Below are 26,743 nucleotides of genomic sequence, written 5' to 3'. Positions count from 1 at the left end.
ATTTTTTTTTTTCTCCACAATTTCATTAAAATTTTCCTCAGGCTAAAGCTTTTTTTTTTTTTTCCTCAAAGCCTCGTAACTTGGCGCATGCTGTAACACTATCACTGAGGCCATAAATTTTTCTACATCTGGGAAAAAAAATCTTTCACCTCTACAGTCTTCCCAAATGTTGCTTCCAGAAATCAGAAAACACGTCATACTCTCTTGCATCTTCATCTTTCCCCACTTCAGAACAATTTGATGACAACTGTGTTGGTTCCAAACACCAATTACCCAAATCCACTGCTTATTAGGCGATTAAACAGATTTTCCTCTTTTTACAAAAAACACCATGGCTTTATTCATCCTTGAAGCCGAACAAATATTTTTTTCGTTTTCAATCTGATCCCCCACCGCTACCAGTACATCCTCCACCGTCACGCCGGGTTCAGGTACACACCTGACACCATGATGGCGTGAGAGTGCTGGTACACCCTCCTGTCAAAGGGACGCCATCCCGACCACCACAAACAATCTGTGACTTAAAAAACAAAGTTCCCGCTATTGTTTTACTTACTTTCCAAATATTCCTTTACATTTGAAAGGAAAAAGAGAAGAAGAAAGAAGAAAAACAGAAAATGTTTCCCAAACGAATGCCCTCTCACGGTATACACCCTCACACACACCCAAATGTGAGAGACAGAGAGAGAGAGAGAGAGAGAGAGAGAGAGAGAAAATGTGAAATGAAATGGACAGATGTGTGGGATAAATGAGAAAAAAAGGAAAGCAATAAGACGAAAAGACATGAGTGCTCACAATCTTCACTGATCTGCACCTGTGCCGTGAGAGTGCTGAGGGAATTTACAGGCAATAAAGAAAAATGCAGTGTCTCTCTCTCTCTCTCTCTCTCTCTCACATACACACACACCCTAGGCTCAGTGCACTAACAATAATCTGGTCAGCAGCACCTGTGAGGAGAAGGAGGAGGAACGTACCGATGGGAATTCCAACTCCGAGCACGGCCACGGGTACACTGTGTCCGAGGAGAAACAACTCGTTTCCAGCTGGAGAAGAAAAACAGGGAGGGTGGGGAAATGAAGAGTCAGAGAGATGGAGAAAGACAGGGATGCAGAAACAGAGACACAGAGAGAGGTGGATGAGGAGAGAGACAGGGAGGGAGGAAGAGTCAGACAGAAAGAAAGAGAGAGATGGAGAGAGACAGAAGGAGAGATACAGAGACAGACGGAGAGAAACAGAAAGGAGCATGAGGAGAGAGAAAAGCAGAAGAGAATGAGAGAGAGCGAGAGAGGAAGAGGATGGGGGGAGAGAGGAGGATAAGCAAAGGGGGGGAAGGGAGAGAGAGTCAGAGACTTGACTTTAAGGACTCTTCATTACCAAAGATTAAAAACAAACCATTTCCATTTAGTTCTCAAACTTTTAACTGCAGAATGCCATCATAATCAACATCACCAATGCACCCCTTTATTCCCCATTTACATTTAAATGTTTCTATGTCCCCAACCAACTGGTAATAAGCATATTCTTCTTTCACACACAATTTTATTAATCCTTTGTAAACTGGAACAACTTCAGTTGGATCTTTTCCAGTCAATTTCCCCCTCCTTGAAAGCCATATTGCCAGTTTTGCCTCTCCAAATAATAAATTCAATAGCACATGAACATCCTTCCTACTCTTCATGTATTTAGGTCTGTATATGAAAAATGCTGGTGTGAACACCTCTCCCAAAATCCTGCACCACTCTTGCAATATTTCAAACAATGGAACTAATCTTGGACAATTAAGCAAAAGTGAAAGAAAATTTCCTGCTCATTGCAGAAAGGACATCCCACCCCTACCTGTAGATCAAGGTGTGCTCTGTGTCTGTTTGTAGCTATTATACCATGCACAATACACCACTGCAGATCGCCAGTCCTTTTCTCAATAGGTGCTTTGTACAAGGTCCTCCAGCTACCTCTAGGGGAAATGCCTTGTCCAAACACTTCCTGCCAGTTTGACTCTTTAATAGTTCCAAGCGATTGCTGGTATAGCACCTTTATACAAACTGTATAGAGTGCTTTCTTATGGGTATCACTAAATAGTTTCTGCTGAGGTGTTTTTGGGGAAAGCTGACCCCCCTCTATTTCCTGCCAGGTTGTGGTTGCAGTATATTCTTAGCTTCGGGAATGAACACAAGTCTTCCACTCCATCACGCTTCTCCAGTGTTGGTCTGCAGTCTGGTGGGAAAAGGGATGATATTTCTGTTACGAGTCTCTGTGCTAGACAATCTGACCTCAGGCCAAGCTTAACAGACAGGTTTTCTGCAGGTATCCATCCTTCTGCATTCATGAAGTGTCCAGCTTTAGTCATACCTGCATCCCACAGTGTCTTCCTCAGGGATTCTGATTTCAAGATACCTATGTTCAGTGCAGGGTCGCATAATAGTGGCTCGTCCTGAAACCACAGACCCTGCACAGCATTTGGTTCCCGAGAGAACTTAAGTGTTGTCCATGCCTTCAGAACACACCTGTAGAAAGGTGTTACTCCTATCATGTCAAGATTCTTAATGTTCGTTAGAAAAAGATGTTGATCAAATCCACACAAGTAATCCCAGACCAGCTCACATTCTCCCTACAGAGAAGTTTAATGTCTGCCAGACCTTGACATCCTTCCTGCGTGGGTAAGTATAATACTGGTGCCCTTACCCAGTGCTGGCCAGACCAAAAAAATCTATTCTTTACTAGATCTTTCAAAGGTTCAATTATCATCAACTTGTACCACAGGGATAAGGCAACCAGGCTGTCACAGATCAAGACCCTCCCCCTGTAGGATAACTGGGGTAGCAACCATTGCCAGTGAGACAGCCAAGCACACAACTTCTCTACTAGGCCCTCCCAATTTTGTCTTAGGTAGTTTTCTATCCCTAAAAACACCCCTAAGTATTTGAAATCAAACCCTCCCCCACTGCAATCCACCAGGCAGAGAGCAGAGAGCAGAGAGCATCACTCTTTCCCCCAATTAATTTCAGCAGATGAAGCTTTGCCTAAAACTTCTAAACTCTCCTCTAGCACCTGGATATCTCTTTCCGATCTAATTATCAGTGTAATGCCATCAGGATAAGCAAAGACTTTTACAGGCTGTTGTGAAGTCAGAGAGCTAGGCTATAAACCTGTCAGCACCCTCCTCAGTTGCCAGAGTAGCGGTTCAATGGCTATACTATAGAGTTGGCCCAAGATTGGACAACCCTGCCTGATACCCCTCAGCACTTTTACGGGTACACTCAGATCACCAGCCATGTTTACCATGCAAGTTGTTTCAGTATAAAGCAGTTTTATCATGGAGGTAAACCTATTACCAAAACCAAAAGCTTGTAATGTTCCAAAAAGAAAATTATGATCCACTCTATCGAAAGCCTTTTCTTGATCTAGTGACAGAAAACCCATGCTGATATTATTACAAAAGGCAAAGGTCCCATACTAAATGTAGGTTATCTGTAATAGATCTATCTTTTATATAGTATGACTGATCTTTATGTATAATTTCATTCAGTACATTACTTAATCTATTGGCGAGACATTTGGAAAGAATTCTATAAGAGTACATAGGATTGCCACAGGTCTACAGTTCTTCAGAAGAGTTAAGTTCCCCTTCTTACGTAGTAGTGTTAAAACTGCTCGTTGGCAAGAGTCAGGAAGGACTCCTACATGAGTACATTCTTGTATTATCTCAAAATAGTCAGATCCAATAGTGTTCCAGAAACTCTTATTGAATTAAGCAGGAAGTCCATCTATTCCTGGTTTGCGGCTTGAGGAGAGTTCTATAACTGCGATAGTCACTTCCTCAAAGGTGAGTCCAGTTTCCAGTGCTTGTTCCCACTCCTCAGACAAACAGGGAAGGTCCTGTTGCAGTTCGTCTCTGCTTTGGGCATCTGAATTTTCAGCAGCATAAAGGTTGAAATAGAAATCCAAAGCAATTCTTCTCATCTCTGTTGGGTCTGAGGTATTTTGTCCATTTTTATTCCTTAGGCTGTATATTTGATTTTTTTTGTCCAACTTTGCATTCTAAATTGAAACAGTATGATGTAGGACCATCTATATCTCTCTGATAAAAAAACAAGTCCTTACAGGAGCTCCTTTAACTTTTTTATTCAGTAGGGAGTTCAGCTGATGTTGACAGATATGTTGACAGATATCCTTAAAGTGCACTTTCCCAATCTCCCACCACTGAATTATGGTTCCAAAACTAATCTTTTCACTTTTCCATATTTCTCAAAAATGTTTAAATTCTCACAAAACATTTTTTCCCGCAAGAGTTTAGTGTTGAAATGCCAAGAGTAACTCTTATATATTCTTGTCACTAATGTGCAATCAATGATAATTAATTTGCAATTATGGTGTGATATGTAATATGTGAGAATGGTGTGGGGAAAATGTCAGTGTGCAAAACCCTATTCCTCATACTGTTGGATGTGTAAAACCTATCCAGCCATGTAGTAGAAACCCTACCTGTATCAACCTTCACCCAAGTATACTGTCATGTTAATGAATTATTTTCTCTCCATACGTCTGAAAAATTCAGAGACTCAGTGATATTTTTTTAAAACAGTTGCTGACTGAGCATGTGGTTCTTCTCCATTCCTATCTACTGTAAAGTCAAGTGTGTAATTCCAATCTCCCCCTGAAATAATAAAATCACCAATCATAAAATCATAAAAAAACCCCATAAAATCCTGTTGTTGTCTTGGAGTGCTCTCCAATTTAGCGAATAGTTGTATCCTATCTAACTCTGTGTTAGGAGCAAGGGTATTCACAAAAAGAAAAAGAAAACTGCTAATCTCAGCCGTCACCATGAGTAGTCTCCCTGGCTCCACCCCCTCTTTTGATAAAATTTTTTTACTATCATTAGACCCATGACTTAGAACTTTCTCCCCTTTGCACCACAAACCCCAATCAACCTCATTATACTGGTCACTGTGTCTCTTGTAAAAATGTACATTTCAAATGTTTAAACTGTACTTTCTGAGAGTGTATCCTGTCCCTCATCCCATATACATTAAGGACTCAGACTGATCTGACCACTGCTCCTCATCTCTGACGCCCTCATCAGTGCATTGTTAAGATCGTTCAGCTCCTCTGCCAGAGTGGCGTTACTAGAACAAACATTTCTTTCACCCACAATCCACTTTTAGTCAACTGATTGTCTAGGACTTCTGTTTTTATAAAAACAACAACCGCCCTATTCATATGTGAGGCGGCAACAATATTACCACAGCTCTCCTACTGCTAAGAACACGTCTTCCACAGTCGCACCGGCCTCCAGTACACACCTGCACCCACTACAGAGGGACGGCGTTCCCTTCACAGGAACAGACACCATACCAGCCTTCACGCCGCAATCGTCGGATTTTTCTCTTTTTTTTCAACAAACTTGCACACTATGTGTTTTGACTGGCTAATAAGGGGAAAAAATCCAGAAACTATTTCATAAGTTTCAGAGAAAAGAAAATCCACTCTCATCAATGTACCCAGCTCTCACACAGACCCACTCCCAGCATCCACCAGAGAGAAAGAGAGAGAGAGAGAGAGAGAGAGAGAGAGAGAGGGGAAGAGAGAGAGTGAATTAGATTATCAGACTGAATCTCACTTAGATGTTCTACTGTATGTAATAAAATAGAATAGAACAGAACAGCTAGCTTGTAGTGTTTATGCCATGTTTAGACAGAACAAGCTCACAGGCAGTTTTATATTCCAGCTTTTAAAAAGTGTCTGGTTACCGTGACAACCCTGCTGTGAGCAGGTATACATTACTTTAGAATTATTTGCTAACAACTGCATTATCACCCAGCCACGGATTAACATCCTGCTAATGACTGAATCTGTGTACAATTCTGGGAGAAAAAAACAAGCCATGATAAACACACACACACACACACTCACAGTGATGGGACAGGTTGTTGGCCTCTCCTGGCGCTGTGCTTAGCTGCACAGTTGGGATCTGAGCGGACGCTACTGTGATGTTCAGCGTGGGCTCTGATGGACCGATCTTTTCCTGAAAGGTCACGACCTCCGAACTCAATGACACTTCTGAGGTCACCACGTCCACTCCTGCCTCTGTCACTGACTCTGACTCCACAGTGCTGTTTGGAGGAAAGCTGGGGAACGTTGGTGCGACTGTGACGTTTTGGACTGGTGACAAAGTGGAAGACGTACAATTATTATTATTATTATTATTATTATTATTATTATTCGAATGGATTTCTCACATTTAACACACAACTAAAACAGGAGTGCAACATCATCATAAATAAAGAAAAAAAAAATTATTGAGCAAAAAGTCACAGATGAAACTTAGCTAAAGGGATTAGTTGGCAAAAAAGAATTAAAAAATATTTATTAATGAAACAATTACTAATTTAGAAAACCTTAAATGGACGAAAACAAAATAAAAAATAAAATAATGCTACTGTAATCACATTTGTTGCCAGAAATGGCACATAAAATGCCACTGTAACCATAAAATTCTAAGATTATGGCTTTATTTCTGGAAGACATTATGCTTTGTTGTGCCATATGTAAATTGTACTTGAGCAGGCAGCAGGACATAAAAACTCCCACAAATGTTATGTAAATTAATACTCAAGCTCATCCTTAGTTTCATCTCATCAGTAATGAGCACATTTCTGAGAAATCAGTGTTTCACTGATAGACTGGCAGCTGATTCTTGATTAATACTCAGCGTTTCAATCGATCTGTAGAGAACAGATCTGTTCTTTTTCACTTCTGTCTTTCCGCTCAGTTTCATGAGTCTTTCAATCTCAATTTCCTCACAAACTGAATCCTACCTGTAGCTTCAACAGAGTGAAAAACCAACACACACTGATTTATTCCATTACACTGTTAGCAGTGACATCACAACTGCTCCCTCGTTTAAATCCACACTTACTCAAAGTGCAATTATGCAACTATGAATCAGATGTTTAACGGTTAAATTAGGGCCTGTGGAGAGTGGGTATGAATGTTAATGAGACTAATAGACCTTCTACAGAGAAATATTATATTTCTCCTATAGCAGCATGTCCCCAAGCCTTTTATTCCTCTTACACCACAGCAATTTACCAACAGTTACAGTTTTTTATTTATTAAAGGACACATCATACTTTTTATTTGTTTACTTGCTGTTATAGACAATTACTCAACACTTTCTGACCAATCAGAAATCAGAATTCAACAGCACTGTGCTGTAAGAAATTTTAGATGTGTTTTTTCTTAGAAAGATATTCTGTTTTTCTCCTGAAGTGTCACATAAGCCCCTCTGGAACTCTTGATCCAATAAACCAAGTCAACTGTTGTTTCCACGGTGTGATTGGTGGCCACAATGTGGAGCTGTACGGTAGTTAGAGGATGTGTGATGACTCACTGGGGACACACACTCGCGTGTCCGGGCTCAGTTCCTCGCCGTTGGGACAGGCGCATGTGTATTTGGGTGAGTGATCGCTGATCTGAGGAGCGCGCAGGCACAGGAAGGCGCAGCCGCCATTACTCACGCCGACCAGGTTACAGCTGTCTGCGGCTGCACACACACACACAAACACAAACACACAAAAAGGTAATCAGAAACCTACGGGTTACATCGAGCAGAACCACCATGAGGAACCTGTTTTAACGTCCCAAATCCTAAATTTTTTTTCCCAAATCCTAAAATTTCCGAATTGTATCTCAGATCCCCGTTTACACCTGATCATCTAATGCGTTTTATTATTCACTGCTTTTTTTTTTTTTTTAAACTTCCCTCCAACTCGCTTTGAAGACTGTAATGTTTTTATTCTATACTTTGTAATAAAGTACTCAACAAACTGAAACTGCATCTTACCTGCTAAACTGGTGTGAGCCTGTATTTGCACATTTAATCCTGATTGTCTCATATATTTGATGACGCAGTAAGAATGAATCGCAAGTCACATGTTCAAAACTTTCTTAAAAGAACACTGTGAACACAACTGCAGTGACTATTTTTCCACCCTGGCTGGTCTGTGTCTCAAATTCTAGTTAAAAATTAGACCCCCATTTATATGCGTTTTATTATTTATTCATTTATTAATGTTTTTCATTTATTCAGTTTAAACTTAGGCGTATTAAATCCACCTACAGTTTAAACACGAAATTTAAATTAATCCTGCAGCATGATGTAAGAGGCATAACGTAGATGTAATGTTATCTGAGGTATCAGCTATTCAGATTTACTTATTATTCTACACTGGATTTAAAGACTTTTACTCAAACAGCATAAACATTAGAACTTTCACAGTTTTATTCATAATGCTGCTGTGTTGAAAAAGAGCAGAGCGCTGCTATAATTAGCAGATAAACTCTTCCAGCATTATCAAGCTGAGATGCAAATGAAGCTGTTGGAAGTTCAAAGTGAAGAATTAAAATAACATTATTGGATCACTGAGGTTCGCTGAAAGTTTTTTTGTAAGTATGAACAGATTGTCGCCACCTGCTGAGCTGCCTCTTAATGCATTCAGGACTTCAGGGACGACTTTCTGCTGCTGTTATTTGACCTTTGAGAAAGTGAGTCTAACAGCCTGTACTGCAGCTCTGCTGAGTTCCACTCACCTTCGTTTGACTTTTCTGCTTATTGAGCCTCTATCTTGTGCAGCAGCAGGAGCTTACAGCAATCAGTAGAAGCTGATCCAGGTCACGGCACCAATTAAATCTCAGAGTTTGAACTCCTGAGGCTTCATTACAACCTCCATCAAGAAACAGCAGGGTCTCTGAGTCTAAATAATACAGCACTCTTATCTAAATCTCTTAGACTGATTATCTCTCAGCTGGGCTTCAGTAAAACGCACTTATTGTAGAAAACAGAACTTACAATGAGGTTTATAAGACACGTTTTCTTCTTTTTAGCAGTTGCTGTAATGGGCATGTTGTAATCCAGACTGGATTATAAACAGGAAGAGGTAATATATAGTGTGGATATACTATAATGTATTGTTTTCCTAAAGTAGATTAAAGCAGTGGTAACACCAGATTTTCAAATTTTCATAATTAAATTAAGTGGATAATGTGATATATAATGAATCAAAAGTCTGGTGTGTCCTCTAGTTAATTTTGTAAAAAACTGTATAAAAGTCAGCTCTTGTTTTTTTTTTTTTTCCCATTTTATTTTTGATCCAATATTTGCATATTCATGAGTCAAAGATTACCCAAAGTGCATTTTTCATGCGTTTTTGTCCATTCTAGTAAATTGGCTGTTTCACCAGGTGAAAATTAGCCAGTTTACCAAATTTTATTCATCTGTGAATTAATACTTTGGTTTCACATTACACAATTAAATGAATCATAAAAAGAAAGAAAGGGGGAAAAAAAGAAAACAGTGGCTGAGCTGTGTGAAGGCTGAATATAGCGTCTTAAAAATATTTCGTTCATGTGTGAATGGAAAAAGTTAAACAAACCTTTACCAAGTGCTTGTAGAAACCACATCTCCGAGTTCGAAGAACACAGAACCAGTGGTAAATAAATGATTAGATATTTGAAAGAACTTTCAAAAGTAGAGAAATGCTGTGGAAATGTGAAAATAATAAAAATGATAATAAAACCACTCCACCAGACCTTGGGGCTGACTCAGCTCGTGGAACACCACTATATCGTGTGGATCTTTGAGACGTTCAGCGAGGCTGGTCACATCCTGCCCAGTGAGCCTGTTCGCACTGTACACGGCCTCCTTCTCACGGTCCGTCCAGTACACACGGTCCTGAACAAGAGAGCAAAGAAAAGATCTGAGAAAGGAAACGGAGCAACAGGAGCCGGTTGCATCAAGCCTGAACGTAAACTAACAGGTCATGAACTGAATTTTTACCAAAACTGAATGTGAAATTTACAGCTAGCCAGGGGTGGGTGTCAAAGCTTTCTATGGTAGCCATGTTTCCTAATGCCGCATCTGGTTCATCTTTCTTCTCCAAACTAATTTCTAATGACATCACTATGATATTTTAGGAAGGAAGGAGACCTTCGGGGGGACATGAATCGGGCGACTGATTATTTTGAGTTCATCCCTGAATGTTTTTTTATTAGGAATAACGTTATTACTCAGGAGCTGAACTACACCACTATAGTCTACAGCATGATTAATAAATGATTAATGAAATGATCGTTTAATGACCTATTTATCAGTTAAGTCCATCAAAATGTTTTAGCCCAGCCTGGTCCAGGAAACACATCACCCTAAGCCGGCTTTATGCTCTATGAATTTCAGCATTATTTTGCTGTTGCTGACAAAAATCTCAAATGAGTTAAAACGAGTTCTTTGGTTGTGTCTTAGAACACATTATGTGACGCGCTCACATTATCAGTGGCCAGTTTAGTGCCACTGTGATCCAAGACAGTTCCGTAAGTGTGTGAAATTTCTGATTTAAAGCTGAGCGCTGCTAAGACACTCGTCTAAAATCCACTAACACGAGGACACCAAACTCTTGGGTCTGTTACAAATACAGTAAAAACGATGGCGATAAATAAAACATGCTCACTTTGAAGAATGTTTGTACAAGCCCGATTTCCGCATCATGTCATTTGATGACGTAAGCAGAACATCAACGTAAAGAAAACAAACATACCTCCTTATTATAACCTCAATCACTTTAATGAACAAATCTACAGGAGATTTCGTCCTGGGAAAAATATTGGCCAGTTTCTTTAAAGAATATGAAAGAACGCCTGATTCACCACCAGCACTGCAGAATGTCTCTAATTTGAAGAAGCTCCTTTGTGCAGAGACTCTCTGAGCTGTCGGATCTTTAAAAGCCTTCTCTGGTGCGTGGGTATAAAAGATCGTTGGAAATAACAATAAAATCTGTTCTTTTACACTCTAATGCTGTTGGAAAACTTCACATCAAAGTGACTGGACCTGCAGTCACACTGTTTTTATCTGTCTCTCATCATCAGGACACATTAGTACACATGCCGCCATCCCATGGTTGCTATGGATACCAGAGATTTGAAAGCAAAAGTAAAGTATAATGCTAAATATAAAATGTAGCAGTTGCCGATGTGAGATCTCAACCCATACAATCTATTTTAAGTGATGGAGCAAAATCATTTATGATCGTTTATGCAGATTGTGTTCCAGGAAACAAAGTCAGTGCTTGAAGAAGATAAAAATTAAGCATCAAAAACTATTACATCAAAATATGATACAAAAGCAAAATAAGAGTTTACGCACGAGTGTGTGTAAATGTAATTAAATAATATAAGCTTAAAAATTACATTTACAATATATTTACGTTATGAGTAATATTCTCATTATTTATATTTTGTGAAAGGCATAATACTGAGAAAATTACAAATAAATAATGGCTTTGTCTTCAAATTGCAGAAACCAGGAACTAGACACTGCACAATACCACTTTTTCTTTTCCAATATGATACTAAAACCCATCTAATAATGTTTTCTTTAAAAATTACTACACTTTAAAATGTTTTCTTTTCAAATAGAAGCACTCCACAGTTAAACCCTTTCAAACAAAAATCACTTACATTGTAAATATAATAAATATAAAGTATAAATATGATAAAATCAATCCTAACAAAAGAAAAAAAAAAAAAAACCTTTTAAATTCTGTAAGTTTCTTTTCCAAATCTAATTCCAAACTTTGCCGTTTATTACTGATATCCGATACGTTTTCTCTCTGATATCTGATCCACTGTTCTGTTGTTGGTATCGGCTGATACTGGGCTTGGGATTGGTGCTATTTCTACCAGGAACACAAACCAAGAGACACACACACACACACACACACACACACACATACACACAGTGTTACCTCGAACACGGCGAGGGCGTAGGGATGGCCGAGTCTCTCGCTGGAGGACAGGATCACTCTGCGATGAGCTCCGTTAAAGTCCACGCTGGAGATCAGACGGAGCTTTGAGTCCACCCAGTACAGTCGCTTTCCCACCACATCTACACACACACACACACACACACACACACGCATGTGCGCACACGCACACACACACACACACACAGCTATTATTTAACTACTTTTCACTATACAACATTATTTTTCTGTTGCCTTCCAGCAGGTAGAGGTATAATTTCTGCTTCAGCCTCGTTGTAAGGCACCGGTGTGTTAGTGTGTTTACGGTAGACCTGCTACACCAGAACTTACGGTAGTTTAAGGGGAAATACTCTACTGTAGCACAATCGTAAATTCCCACTAGTGAAAAATTAAATGTATTATAAGAAAAGTGCTAAATCAAAGCAATCATGTAGCTACTGCATCAGAACTGTAGCCAAAACAAATACAGCAACACTAATGGGACAAAAACTAACCCAGATGAACCTCTAGGAGCCGCCGAAGTGCGGAAAGAAAAACAGCTACTAGGGTGTGTTGCTCATACCCAGCGTGATGCCGTTGGGCCATTCGATGCCGTCAGACACTAAAATCTGTCGGTCCACTCCGTTCATCCCTGCCTTCTCTATCTTGGGCCTCGTTCCCCAATCAGACCAGAACATGAACCTGAGGAAGAAAAAAAAAAAAACACAGGAAAACAAAAAACACACACATCATGTGTTTGTTGTGAAATTGGTTTCTTTAGCTGCCTATAATTATGAGATTAAAAATGTAACATAAAAAAAGAAAATAAACATTAAAAAATGTGTAAATAACATTTAAATGAAAAAAACAAACTTGGAAATCAGGATTTTTTTAACATGAAGGTTTAAAAAAACAAACAAAAATTTAATCTAAAAGAAGGCAATAGGCAAAAACAAATATATATATATATATCTTGTATTTCTGTAGTACCTTATTCTTATCCAACCCTCACCATTCTCAATAATATTGGCACCCCTGGTACTTGAATTTAACAGAAGACTACACCACAGGGCCATGAACAGTTTAATGAAAGATAATTGTATGCCTGTTTTTACTACTATTATTTTAATTTGTGGAACCGACAGAACCGATCATTGAGACGGATGATTATTAATAATTAGTAATAATCCTACACATGTAAGCTGTTAAAGTGTTTTTTCTGTTGGTGTAAATGCTCTCACCCTTGCTCTGGAGCCACGGCAATGGCCCTCGGTTCACTCAGGTCAGTGTGGATCAGGACACGCCTCCTGCTGCCATCAGATGAAGCCACCGAGATGGTGCCATGACCCGAGTCAGTCCAGTAGAGGTTGTGCTGGACCCAGTCTAAAGCCAGACCCTCTGGGGAAAGCAGCTCGGAGTCGATCAGAGTCATGTGATGGGCCGGGTCACTCGCCTCGTGGATGTAGGCGCTGAAGACGGGGGGGATACAACGGCATATCTGAGTTAAGTGTTAGTTAAAATGACTTACTGCTCTTTCTATTATATATTTCAGTAGCAGTTTATTCTATTCTCTATTCTCTATAAGGGCTTCATTATACATTTATATGCAATGAAATTATTACAGAATCACGTATGAGAACAGATTGAGTGCTTATATCAGCACTCGCCAAGATGACAAGCTGTTCACTAAAGTAAATGAAAACAGACAGTTGAAGAGAACTGCTGTAAGCTCTGTGCTGCTTATTAACTGTTACCAAACGTCATAAACTGTGTAGGGTCTTAAAATTCCTTACTGAAGCAGATAAATCCCTCCTGAAAACGTTTACATATTTAAAATTTTGAAAAAGTGACACTTTACATTTTAACAAGCTTATATTAAAAACATGCAGATTGCTCTTCTATTATTAAAATAATATCTAAGACCTGTGGACCAATTCAGTGATGCACAATATACCACTGTATCTATACATACAGTAGCGTATAGAAATAATGGCAGGATGATGATCCAAAGACGGAGCTGAGGTGTTGTGGCTTTTTACATCTTTGTTCAAGATCTCTTGTAGTCCTGGGATTTGAACTCAAAACCTTCTGATCACTGCTACAGAAGCTTTATCGCTAAACAATGACTGGTAATAAGGGGATAGAAAACACATCCTCTTATAAAGAATACTATTATAATATAATTGTACACCTTTATTCCTTCAAGGACTAAATACAGTCAGGGAAATAAGATGTTAAAACAGGAATGTGAGCGTTTGAGAGTTCAGGGTCAGGTCACCTGTAGATCTTGCGATGGAAGCGATCGCACCAGAACATGCGGTTGGCGGCGACGTCCACATCGATGGCCACGGCGTTTTTCTGAGTGGGAACGACCTGCGTGTAGTCCCGCTTCACCAGGTCAATGCGCCGGATCTCGTGTCGGTTAGTGAACATCAGGTAGGGACTTTTTCCTGCATGGCACACAACAAAATGGCGTCCAGCTTGTATGCTTCACATTACATTCTGGATTCTGATTACTCACATTTTCTATAACAGCAGCTCTGACAGTAGTGCAGGTTTATTTCAGATTAATGCCCTCATTCTAATATGTTATTGTTTCTATGTTAACTTCTATGGTGAAGTTTTCTCACATCTTCAGGACAGGACACTTTTTTGCTGTTTTTTGGTAACATGACAAGCTGCGTTTTTTAGGCCTTATTAAAAAAAAGAGAAACCGGTGGGGGAACTGTTCACAGCTGCTATAACATAAGCGAGAACTATCCTGTGACTATAAACTGATAAAACGTACAATTGATCATTCGTTAATGAATAGAAAATTGTAAACGTGAGCAAACTGCTGTGGTATAAGAGGAATAAAACACTGGTAGATGTGCAGTTATGGGAAATTAATGAACTTTCATTATGGTGACAGTAACGGTGCTTCATCACACCACCCTGTTATTCAGTGGTTTACTTTAACAGCACACACACACACACACACACACACACAGGGGATTACTCCTAATATATTGCATCTACACTGACTGATTTCATTTTGGTCTCTGGTTGATTGGATTAGACTGGTCTGATTAACGTGGGCGACTGCAGGATCCAGACTGCGGGATCAGGAAGTTTGAGGAAACTGTGTGGGCAGCACTTTGATGCGATGACTAACTCAGCATGTTTTACAGGTGCTGTAGCTCATCCTGAAAGCCTGCGAGTCGTCCACAGTCAAGGAGCTGAAATGACTCCATTTCTCACCCTCTGCTTTGCAGGTTCTGCTCACTGGGTCCATCTCATAGCCTGGGTGACACTCGCATTTGAAGTCTCCCTTGAGGTTTATGCAGATCTGACTGCAGGCATCTGGGTTCTCACACTCGTCGATGTCTGTGAGGAGAAACACCAAAACACAGACATGCACCAATTAAAACAACAACAACAACAAAAAAACACTTAGAATAATATCTACAATATCAATACTGCCTCTTCAGTGATCCTACCTGTGTATAATAGTTTAGTTTTTGTCCCATTAGTGTTCACTGCTCTATAGTTTTTGCTACAGTCCTCATGTTATTCCCTCTATCAGGACTGGGAAATATACGTTTGAATATATTTATGAAGTTACTACACAGCGGTGCTGAACAACGAAACTTTGTAATTCATTTTAATAACAAGCTTCTGTTTCCAATAAGTTGGAACTAGCTGCATTTATATGGACACTAATAATCCGATTGTAATTGGACTAGAAGCACAATCAGATTTAAAAAGTCACATGTAAACACGTCAATCGGAATGAATTGGCCAAAACCGATTAAAAATTTCATTCAGATCATAAGGGGTGGTTTAAACCTTTTCTAATCCGATGGAGAGGACATGTAAACACTTCATCAGATTGAAAATGAAACCAGAGAGTTCTGCGCATGTGCAATGACGTACAAATCACAGCTGCCGAGTTTATACAGTACAATTGCGACTCGCATTGTCAGTGGTATTGGGGCTCTGACCGTAGCCTCACCAGGTGCCATGTTCCCCTCCACCATTGAGCATAGTGTCATAAATGACTGTCGTGTCATCCTAAAATTCTCCTTCACTCCTCGTCTGTGAAGTGGTGCAAGACGACGGTGTCCCACCGGTCCTTGCTTCGGACCCTCATCCACAGACGCCTTGTTCTGGGCTCGGGAAGGGGCGTTTTAATTGCTTGATAAATACACGCAGGACCTCACGAAACTTCACGCGCTCGTCGCCTTCTAATTAGCAGCTGAAATAGGCAAATGTTAAGTCTGCTTTTTAAAACGAAAAAAAGAAGCAATGGCAAGAGAGCGGCTGCTAGTATCTGCATGTTGGAACGGCAGGAAACGTGTATTCATGCACTGTGCACATGTCAGAAGATCAAATCCGATTCTGTCATGTAAACGCGCGTATCAACCCGATTACTTTATTCAGCGTTCTTGTAAACGCTGCAATCGGATTAATCAATCTGATTGATTTCATTCCGATTGAAACAAAAAAGTGTCCATGTAAACGTGACTACTGCTGCTCCAGTTCTGCTAAATTCCTCTAGCAGGACAATAATGTTGTTTATAATGTTACGTTAGCACCAAGCTGTAACAGTGACTGCTCGTATACCAACGTTTACCATAAACCCGTTATGTACAAATAGTGTATTAAAATTAGTATGGACAAAAGTGAAGAGAAAAAAAATGTCTAAAAAAAAAACTAAGACAGTGTTTTATTTGTAAATTTCACCTCCACATGTCCTTTTATCCAGGAGTTTGTATCCAGCGGGACACTGACACTCGTAGCCGATGGGTCGATCCACACAGATATGAGAACAGCCTCCATTATTCATTGTGCATTCGTTTAAACCTGTAGATAAAAAAAAACAAGGTAAAAGAGAGACGGTGAAGCAAAAGAAAACAAATTCTCTCATTCACTTTAGAGCACTATTACAGAGGCTGGAGAAAAGTCCGAGTAAAGTAGAGGAAAAGGCTCTGACGTGTAAAATACCCATAATGCACAGTGCTAGTTTTCTTTCCTAGCTTTTCAGACTTGATCACAGCGCAGATGCTGACACTACCGACAGTGGCTAACTGATGAACCAGGTGATTTATTCCTACAGAATTAAAATTTTTAGCAGGAAAACATCCAATCTGTGGTCAAATTGTTCGTTTTATGTAGCCTGTGCACCCATATCACATTACCAGGGAAACCACAGCAACTGGCAGGAAAATAGGAGCAAGCAAATTGATCGTGAAACTGCTGTTGAATGCAGTGTAGTTAGTATCACAGTTTAAAAGCACCTCTCATACAGCACACTGATTTGTTAATGACACATCGAGATAGTCTCGATCTGAGAGAAACACACACTGTACTGATGTGTTTTGTTGCTTCTAGAGCTTGAGGCTTGATGTGGAAAGCACAGTGTGAATCCCAGTTTAATGAGGCAAAGGGGAGTCTGATGAGACAACAGGAAAAAAGCACTTGCTTTCCCTTTCCTTCCTTTTGCTCCATGCAGTTCTTCAACCTCTCCCTCTCCCTCTCTCTCTCTCTCTCTCTCTCTCTCTCTCTCTCTGGGCGAGTGAGCCAGGTGTTCATTATGAGGAGTTGGCATCCTGACAGTAAACAGGGAAATGAAGGATCAGGGCCGGGAGGCTTCGAGGCCGCCATATGTCACGCATTGCGAATGAATGAGAGAGAGAGAGAGAGAGAGAGAGAGAGAGGGAACTTCTGCTGTTCGTTCTTCAGTCCAGGAGTAAGCAGTATGTGGAAACCTGACGCGCTGAGATTATTAAAGTAAAATCCAGTAAGTGCAGGAAATATTCACACCCTTGTCACATCAACTCTTCCTGTGTTTGTCAGAAGAATCCTGTTCGGCTCTTCCTCAATATTACTGAGATATTTGATTAAAATATTTAAAGATATATGTTACAGTTATTATTACTATTACATTATTACTAGTGAATTACTTTTCTAGATACATTAAAAACATTTCCTTTAGCATGGTACGTTTTTCTCTCTTTCTCACTCTAACTTCTCTTTTATGTTTCCCAGTAAATGGGGCGTATCCCTCTCTCATAAGGAGGCATGGCCTGTGGGTCAGTTCTACTGAATGCGGTGTGTCCTATGTGTCAGTCCCAGTGAACGAGGCGAGGCCTCTGTGTCAGTCTTAATGAACGAGGTGTGGCCTCTGTGACAGTCCTACATAAGGAGGCCTGAACTCTGTGCCATTCAGTTCTAATGAAGGAGGTGTGGCCTGTGTGTCAGTCCCAGTGAAGTAGGCATGACACCCCTGCCATTCAGTTCTAGTGAAGGAGGAGTGGCCAATGTTCTCTTCGGTGCTAGTAAAGAAGGTGTGGCCTCTGTGCCTGTCAGTCCTAAGCAGTGAGGCATGGTCTCTTGGTCATTCAGTCCTAGTGAAGGAGGTGTGGCCTATGTGTCAATCCTACTATAGGAGGTGTGGCCTGTGTGCCCTTCATTGCCAGTAAAGGAGGTGTGGCCTCTATTTCTTGTTGGTGGTTTGTGTTGGCTGCAGGTGATCATTTTTATGCTCTACTATTTAGCACAGATGAAATTCTACACAGCATTAGTTTTACACTTCTGCTCTAGCTGGCTGCAGGGTCCTAACTTCCCCCTATAGACTCACCGCATTCCCTCTTGGGCTCATCCGATCGATCCTTGCAGTCCTTGACATCATCACACACCTTTGCTCCATCGATACACTCTCCATTTCTACAGAGGAACTTCAAAGGTCCTTCACACTTTGTGGCTGTGGAGAAGAAGACATAAAGAGACAAAGAAAGTATAAAAAAAAAAAAAAAAAAAGACCACACACACACACACAAACACAGCCATTCACCACACACACACACAAACACACACACAAACACACATTTACCATTAACACAGCCAGCCTCATCACTCCGGTCGAGACAGTCGAAGACTTTATTGCACTGCTTGATGCCGTGGATGCAGGAGCCGTCTCCACACTGGAACTCATCAGGCCGGCACGTGAGGAGAGCTGCAGACACACACACACACACACAAACACAGCTTAGAGCAGGACGCACACACACACCCACACACCGCTTAGAGCAGGATACACACACACACACAAACACACACTTCTCCTCTGGAGCACAGCACAATCTCACACTGATAATCAGAGAAAACATAAAAGAGAAGGAAATTAGCTGTGCATTTAAAGGGCTTTTTATCGTAACAAGCAGTAGGCAAATACGCTTCATTAAATAAATGAATAAACAAGTAGCACATGTTTGCACACACACACTCCTACTCTAAGGAGAGAAATGACTTTAATGACTTAATGCCACATCTTTTCATTTTCTAAGCATTAATTCTCTACAAGACATTTGACACAGTCCATTTCTTTCTCCTGTAGCCCACTGTTTAATGGCCGTGCCTGTCTACAATGTTCACAAACAAATCCATCAATCATGGAAGTGTGGAAATAAAAAAAATACATATTTATTTTACTTATATTAGGTAAAGGTAGTATTACTGTAGTCAAGAACCATTTAAGACCAAGACCCATATCAACCGAGACCAAGGCTTTTAATGATCAATACAAGACCAAAACCAACACTACCAAGACCAAGACAGGATTAAGACCCATAACAAACAAGACCAAACCCAAGACCAAGACTAACCGAGACCAAAACCAAGTTCAAGACCCTTACAAACCAATACAAAGACCTAAAGCCATACCAAACAAGACCACGACCAAAACCCATATCAAACAAAACCAAAACCCATGTCAACCAATGCAAAGACCAAAAACCATACCAAGACCAAGGCTTTTAATGACCAAGACCAGGACCAGACCAAAACCAACACTACCAAGGCCAATACCCATACCAATTGAGACCAAAACCCAGAACAAAATACAAAATTTCAACTAACACTAAGAACGAACACCACGATCAAAACACATACCTACCAACACCGAGTCCAAAGCCCATACCAACAAACAGCAAGAACTAAGACCAAGACCGAAACCCATACCAACCAACACCAAGACTGAAGCCCTTACCAACTAACACCAAGAACCAAGACCGAAATCCATATCAACCAACACCAAGAACCAAGACCAAATCCCATACCAAATAACACCAAGAACCAAGACCGAAATCCATACCAAATAACACCAAGAACCAAGACCGAAATCCATACCAAATAACACCAAGAACCAACACCAAAACCCATACCAACTAACGCCAAGAACCAAGACCAAAATCCATACCAACTAACACCAAAAACCAAGACCAAAACCCATACCAACTAACACCAAGAACCAAGACCAAGACTGAAGCCCACACCAACTAACACCAAGAACCAAGACCAAAATCCATACCAACTAACACCAAAAAACAAGACCAAAACCCATACCAACTAACACCAAGAACCAAGACTGAAGCCCATACCAACTAACACCAAGAACCAAGACCAAGACTGAAGCCCATACCAACTAACACCAAAAAACAAGACCAAAACCCATACCAACTAACACCAAAAAACAAGACCAAAACCCATACGATCTAACACCAAGAACCAAGACTGAAGCCCATACCAACTAACACCAAGAACCAAAGGCAAGACTAAAACCATACCAACTGAGTCCAAGACTAAAACCCATATTACCAAAACCAAGACCCAAGCCCACACAAACCAAGTAGTTTTAACATTTTTTCTACATAAGTAAACGTCTAGAACTGCAAATCATTCCTTACAGCAGCTACGGTCTGTTTCTTAAATGTAAAAATACAAACCATATCATCAGGTTCACCTTCCCACTGAAAATAAACTTCAAGGGAAATTTCACACTTCAGTGTGCATGTACGGTGACTAATCCCCGCTCTCTTCCCAGTCTCTCTCAGCACTTCATCTCAAACCCACAGGGTGGAAGAGTGGTTGGTGAAAATAAACCTCCCCTGCAGGCTGATGTGACCTTATCTATAGCTGCTTCTGGAGCCCTCAGTCCAGTTCTCCGCTATTCAATCGTAACGTTTATAAAAAAAACTCGCAGTGCGACGAGGATGAGAATGTTACTTGGAGGAACACAAACACACGCTTCTATTAAAAATGTATCGCAAAAATATAGGTTGAAAGTGAGAAATAACACACAGCTTAAATTTCAATCTTAAATAATTACAGTGTCACACAATATTGTTATCACCTCAGAGTTGATTATTTTCCAATAACAGCAATTTATGGTTGCATTTAATGTTGTGGAATGTCCTTGAAACAAGTTAGTTCCTGTTCCCACTTACATTATAGCAGCTATAAACAATCGATCAAAATGAATCAACACCAATCAGAATTAGAAACCCTAAAATCAGAACCATAATTTTTTTCTTGGTTATCCCATTTAGACGACTCAGAGTTGGAGGTCAGTCATCACGTCTTATTACACAGCCAAGAGCAGCTCGTATTAAAGTGTGCAGTGAGTCTGAGAGCTGAATGAAATGTCCAATCCTTCACGTGTACAGTTCCTGACAGACGTCTCTGAAGCCACTCGACCGAGCTGAGACACCTAGTGCTCTGCCGTGTTCCTGAGCATCTGAATCTCTGCCTGATAAAAGCAGATGCCACACAGCAGGAAATTCCTGCAGGTTTTACAAGTGCACATTTCACAATGCATCAATCAACACAACCCACTCCTGCGCTTAGTCACCTGTGTGAAGCTACACTACAGCCGGAAAAAAAAAATGACTAAAACCTACATCAGTGTTTGTGTTCACAGTGATCCGAACGTTAAGCACAAATTAAGACCGGTAAGAATAGTAGAATAAGAAAAAAAATTATCAACTGTCCAATTGGTGGATTAGCCAATCCTAGAGCAGGAGGCGGGATTTATCAGAATATTCTTTGTTATCTGTTGATTGATTAAAAAAACAGTGTAAGATTATTAAACTCTGTGACTTACGGCAGTCGGACTCGTCTGATCTGTCCATGCAGTCCGGATCTTTATCGCACCACCACGCTAGCTTGATGCACTCTCCACTCCTACAGCGGAACATTCCAGCACTGCACTCAAGCCTGAGATTCGTTGGAGGTAGCGTTCGCCCAGCTCCGTCGCCGCACAGCCCCTCCCATTCGTCCGATCCGTCAAAGCAGTCCGGGTCTCTGTCGCAGGTCCAGGGCTGCGGGACGCACTCGGAGCTGTTACAGCGGAACTGGAGTGGGCTGCACGACGGCGGGGAACACTGCTCCTCGTCAGTGCCGTCGCCGCAATCGTCATCACCATCACATACGTACGCCGGAGACATGCACTTCAGGTTACGGCACTGGAACTCTCCGGAAGCACAGGAGCGAGCGTCTGTGAGGAAGAGAGCAGTACTTCCAGGTTTACAATGTTACAAATTATTAAGACAAAGCTTGGTCACAAGAAAAAATAAGGCAACAATTTACACTGTTGGCACATATTCGTTATGTCTTAAAAATGTTCAGCTTACAAAGTTGTATATCACTTTCCCTTAAGGTTCTCCTAACTAACATCCACCCTGATGGGTCAGAAGGTTTGCATTATTTCTGTATAACAGCACGACTGGGACAGCAGTTCTCGCTGTAACATGAGCGACAGGTTTACGTTAATGCCCTCGTTCTAATACATTATTGTTTCTATAGTAACAGCTCATACACAGGGACTTGTATGGTGGATACTCCACATAATCAAAGACTAATAAGATTAATCCAGGAAATAATTGCAGGAAATAATTGCAGGTAGGGACTGGAGCTGTGAGCATGGATCTGAAGAACCATCTGACCACATCTGCCGTAGGACTGGTCCAAGGAATCATTCTTTCCAGAGTCATACCTAATTCACACAAAGTTGAGAAGATCTCAAATGACATGTTGCTTTGTCGCTGAAATTGCGGCTCCATGTTGCTCATGTACATAAAAAAAGAATGGTCACCTGTTGCTTTGGCACTCGATTTAAGCGCCAGTGCTTGAATTTTGAGACAAATATAAATATTCCTTCTTCAAAAAGTTATCCAAGTGAATTAAAAAAAATTAAGCAATATAAGACAGACGTGTTTACTGCTTTCGAAGTTGTGAGGTAGGAAAAGGTTAAAATGTATGAACATTCCATGTACTAGTACTAATATAACAATATTTCAACTAGATGATACTAGATTTGAAATGAATTGCGACTATTCACTATTCATTCACTATTCATGCATGTTTATCTATGCAGCCTCTGTTAGCTGTTTATCTTCTTCTCATTTGCATGTTTATTAGTCAATACTTTTTGTTGTCTTTTGCTTTTATGCTACATCATACAACTGAAAGCCAAAAAGAATCACATGATTCTACGTTGAATTTGCCGATTCTAAAGGCAACATCAGGATTCAATCCTATGACAGCTGTTACACTCAGGAGCAGAGAACTGAATCACACCGAGTTATGGGACTGCGCAGAATGGCCAGATAAACACAAATTTTCTCACTCTTCCGTCATCTCTTCAAGAGCCACAGGAGGTAACATGGTCTTTATGAATGACCATGGTAGCATGAGTCAGAACCGGAGATCTCTCAGCCTTTGTGTTGCTTCACCATCATGGATTCAAAGAGAGAGCATGTCTGAAAAGCTTCTGACACATTTGTACCTCTCTCCTCAATGTGCTGTAACATACACACATTGTCAAAATGTTCCGGTGGATGAATTAAACAGGGGCAAGTGGATGTCGTTCCTGCATATTTGACCTCACTCTCATCACACAAACTGCTTCATTAGAATAAAGGGAGCTGCATGATGAGATTAGTCAGGAGGAAGCCTATAACAGCATGTAGCAGGAAGCGATTATCCTCACCGTGGCTAATCTGAAATCTGACTCTGTTGAGACGCATCATTTATCACACTGCGGCACATAGAGCTTCCACTATGCCTCAATCCAAAAATCACGCAGTGTAATGGAGTATAATACAGCACAATATTTCACACAGCGTGAGGGCTTCTATAACTATTAAACAATAACCACTCACAGCTTCAAATAAAAGTCAGGAGTCTAAGAGCGCTTTCATATCTATTAGTCTGTCTGAATCAATGAGAGTATACGCTCATCGTCCGCTTTAACAGAAACACCTGTACACCTGCACATTCATGCAAATATCTAATCAGCCAATAATGCGGCAGCAGCACAATGCAAAAAATCATGCAGATACAAGTCAAGAGCTTCAGTTAATGTACACTTCATACATCAGAATGGGGAAAAAGTGTGATCTCTCTGACTTTAACCATGGCATGGTTGTTGGTACCAAATGGGCTGGTTGGAGTATTTCAGAAACTGCTGATCTCCTGGGATTTTCACATGCAACAGTTTCTAGAGTTGATACAGAATGGTGCGAAAAACAAAAAACATCCTGTGAGTGGAGGATCTGCAGGCTGAAACACCTTGTTGATGAGGCTCAGAGGAGAATGACCAGACTGGAAGTCTACCGCAACTTAAATAATCACTCTTTACAACCGTGGTGAGCAGAAAAGCATCTCAGAACACACAACATATCAAACCGTGAGATGAATGGGCTACAATAGCAGAAGACCACATCAGGTTCCACTCCTGTCAGCCAAGAACAAGAATCTGAGGCTATCATGGACACAGATTCACTGAAACTGGACAGATGAAGTTTTTTTTTCCCCTAATCTTCAGCTGACCAGTTTCCTCAGATTCCTGTTCTTGACTGACAGGAGTGGAACCCAATGCGGTCTTCTGCTGTTGTAGCCCATCCACCTCAAGGTTCAATGTTTTGTGCATGTTGAGATGCTTTTCTGCTCACCGTGGTTGTAAAGATTGCTTATTTGAGTTACTATATCCTTCCTGGCAGCTTGAACCAATCTGGCCATTTTCTTCTTCTGGCAAGTTGCCAGGAGCTGACTGACTGAGCTACGATTTGTTCACTAGCTGATGGTAGCTAATCCAGCATGCTAATCAAAGTATTCACTCTCCGAAATCACTGATCTCTGTGATTCATCTAGCTTCGACACCTGCAGTAATTTACCCATCTTAATGGAGAAGTGCTCCTTTATGCTCTGCTCAGAAACCACAAGGTTATGACCTCTAGCAAGCAAGCTAATATTTCATCTTCCCTTCGAGGTGTTTCAGTCTGCTAATGCTATATAGGAGCTAGTTAAAGAGCTAGCTTACAAAAACTGCAGAGAATTCACCACTGAGTGTCTGTATTGTGATATCCGTTACAATATTTCTCTTTGGCTTTGAACCAAGCTGGAGTTTGATTTCTGCCTTTTGGTGTAGTAAGTAGTGTTATTCATCATTAATGTCCTGGATGGAGGTGAGTTAGTTAGCTCTCTGAGATCCACAGCAGGGTGACGATGAGACGTTCTGAACGGCTGAGATGAAGCTGTGTGTTATGGCTGGGAGGGGAACAACGTGACCTGCAGTCTGAACACATTACCTTCTCACAGTGCTGCAGTGGGTCTTTAAATGACAGCTAGGAGAAAGTGTGTGTGTGAGTGTGTGTGTGTCTGTAGGTGTCAGAACAGAGTGTCCTGCTCTTCAACCCACACAGTAACACAGACACACACACCAACACTCATTCTGACTGCAGCTTAACACAACTGACTTTGCACTTGAACTTTTTCTTCAGTATTAGTTCCTGTTTACACCACAGCTCTGTTCACTTCTGGATTCTGATTGGTCGTCAGGTGTTGATTAATTTTCTGTAACAGCAGCTCTGACAGTAGTGCAGGTTTATATTAATGTGCGCATTCGAAAACGTTACCGTTATGCTACACACACACAGATATAAAAAAGTGTGTGAAGTTTAACATTTATGGAAGGAGTCTCCAGTGTCAGAGGTAAAGCTTTCCGACATCTTCAGGACACTTTCTCTTTTTAACTTCGTTTTTGTACTTTTCTAAATTTCGACGCGTGCAAGGCATCATGGGACTGTAACATATAGTTTATTATACACACACTGTGTGTATTACAGTTGAGGTCAAAAGTTTACATCCCCCTTTCAGAATCTGCAAAATGTTTATTATTTTACCAAAATAAGAGGGATCATACAAAATGCATGTTATTGTTTATTTAGTGCTGACCTGAATAAGATATTTCACATAAAAATGTTTACATATAGTCCACAAGAGAAAATAATAGTTGATTTTATAAAAATGACCCCGTTCAAAAGTTTACATCCCCTTGATTCTTAATACTGTGTTGTTACCTGAATGATCCACAGCTGTGTTTTTTTGTTTACTGACAGTTGTTCAAGAGTCCCTTGTTTGTCCTGAACAGTTAAACTGCCTGCTGTTCTTCAAAAAAATCCTTCAGGTCCCACAAATTCTTTGGTTTTCCAGCATTTTTGTGTATTTAAACCCTTTCCAACAATGACTGTATGATTTTGAGATCCACTGAGGACAACTGAGGGACTCATATGCAACTATTACAGAAGGTTCAAACGCTCACTGATGCTCCAGAAGGAAAAACCATGCATTAAGAGCCGGGGGGTGAAAACTTTTTGAATTTGAAGATCAGGGTAAATTTAACTTATTTTGTCTTCTGGGAAACATGTAACTATCTTCTGTAGCCTCTGAAGGGCAGTACTAAATGAAAAAATATGATATTTAGGCAAAATAAGAAAAATGTACACATCTCCATTCTCTTCAAAGGTTTTCACCCCCCGGCTCTTAGTGCATGTTTTTTCCTTCTGGAGCATCAGTGAGCGTGAGTCCCTCAGTTGTCCTCAGTGTGAAAAGATGGATCTCAAAATCATACAGTCATTGTTGGAAAGGGTTTAAATACACAAAAAATGCTGGAAAACCAAAGAATGTGTGGGACCTGAAGGATTTTTCTGAAGAACAGCAGGCAGTTTAACTGTTCAGGACAAACAAGGGACTCTTGAACAACTGTCAGTAAACAAAAAAACACAGCTGTGGATCATTCAGGTAACAACACAGTATTAAGAATCAAGGGGATGTAAACTTTTGAACGG

At 40.5% G+C, this 26,743-nt stretch overlaps 1 protein-coding gene across 2 annotated transcripts in view; it reads right to left on the bottom strand.

Moving 5' to 3' along the window:
• Positions 1 to 26,743, bottom strand: part of LOC113540389 (low-density lipoprotein receptor-related protein 8) — a 61,665-nt gene that overhangs the window by 8,917 nt on the left and 26,005 nt on the right. The window contains exons 5-17 of one of the 2 annotated variants that reach the window (XM_034304033.2): positions 21,718 to 22,110; positions 18,670 to 18,792; positions 18,418 to 18,540; positions 16,521 to 16,640; positions 15,036 to 15,161; positions 14,074 to 14,245; positions 13,037 to 13,264; positions 12,379 to 12,497; positions 11,799 to 11,938; positions 9,592 to 9,733; positions 7,394 to 7,546; positions 5,914 to 6,162; positions 975 to 1,043 (exon numbers count right to left, since the gene is read on the bottom strand). In XM_034304033.2, coding sequence (XP_034159924.1) covers positions 975 to 1,043; positions 5,914 to 6,162; positions 7,394 to 7,546; positions 9,592 to 9,733; positions 11,799 to 11,938; positions 12,379 to 12,497; positions 13,037 to 13,264; positions 14,074 to 14,245; positions 15,036 to 15,161; positions 16,521 to 16,640; positions 18,418 to 18,540; positions 18,670 to 18,792; positions 21,718 to 22,110 — 2,157 coding nt within the window. The remainder of the gene's footprint in view (positions 1 to 974; positions 1,044 to 5,913; positions 6,163 to 7,393; positions 7,547 to 9,591; positions 9,734 to 11,798; positions 11,939 to 12,378; positions 12,498 to 13,036; positions 13,265 to 14,073; positions 14,246 to 15,035; positions 15,162 to 16,520; positions 16,641 to 18,417; positions 18,541 to 18,669; positions 18,793 to 21,717; positions 22,111 to 26,743) is intronic. The other variant, XM_034304034.2, reaches the window with a different exon arrangement.

Source organism: Pangasianodon hypophthalmus, chromosome 4, assembly GCF_027358585.1.
Source record: "Pangasianodon hypophthalmus isolate fPanHyp1 chromosome 4, fPanHyp1.pri, whole genome shotgun sequence".
Taxonomy (NCBI): Eukaryota; Metazoa; Chordata; class Actinopteri; order Siluriformes; family Pangasiidae; genus Pangasianodon; species Pangasianodon hypophthalmus.
The sequence above is the reverse complement of the archived record's forward strand: the minus strand, read 5'-3'. Positions and strand labels throughout refer to the sequence as shown.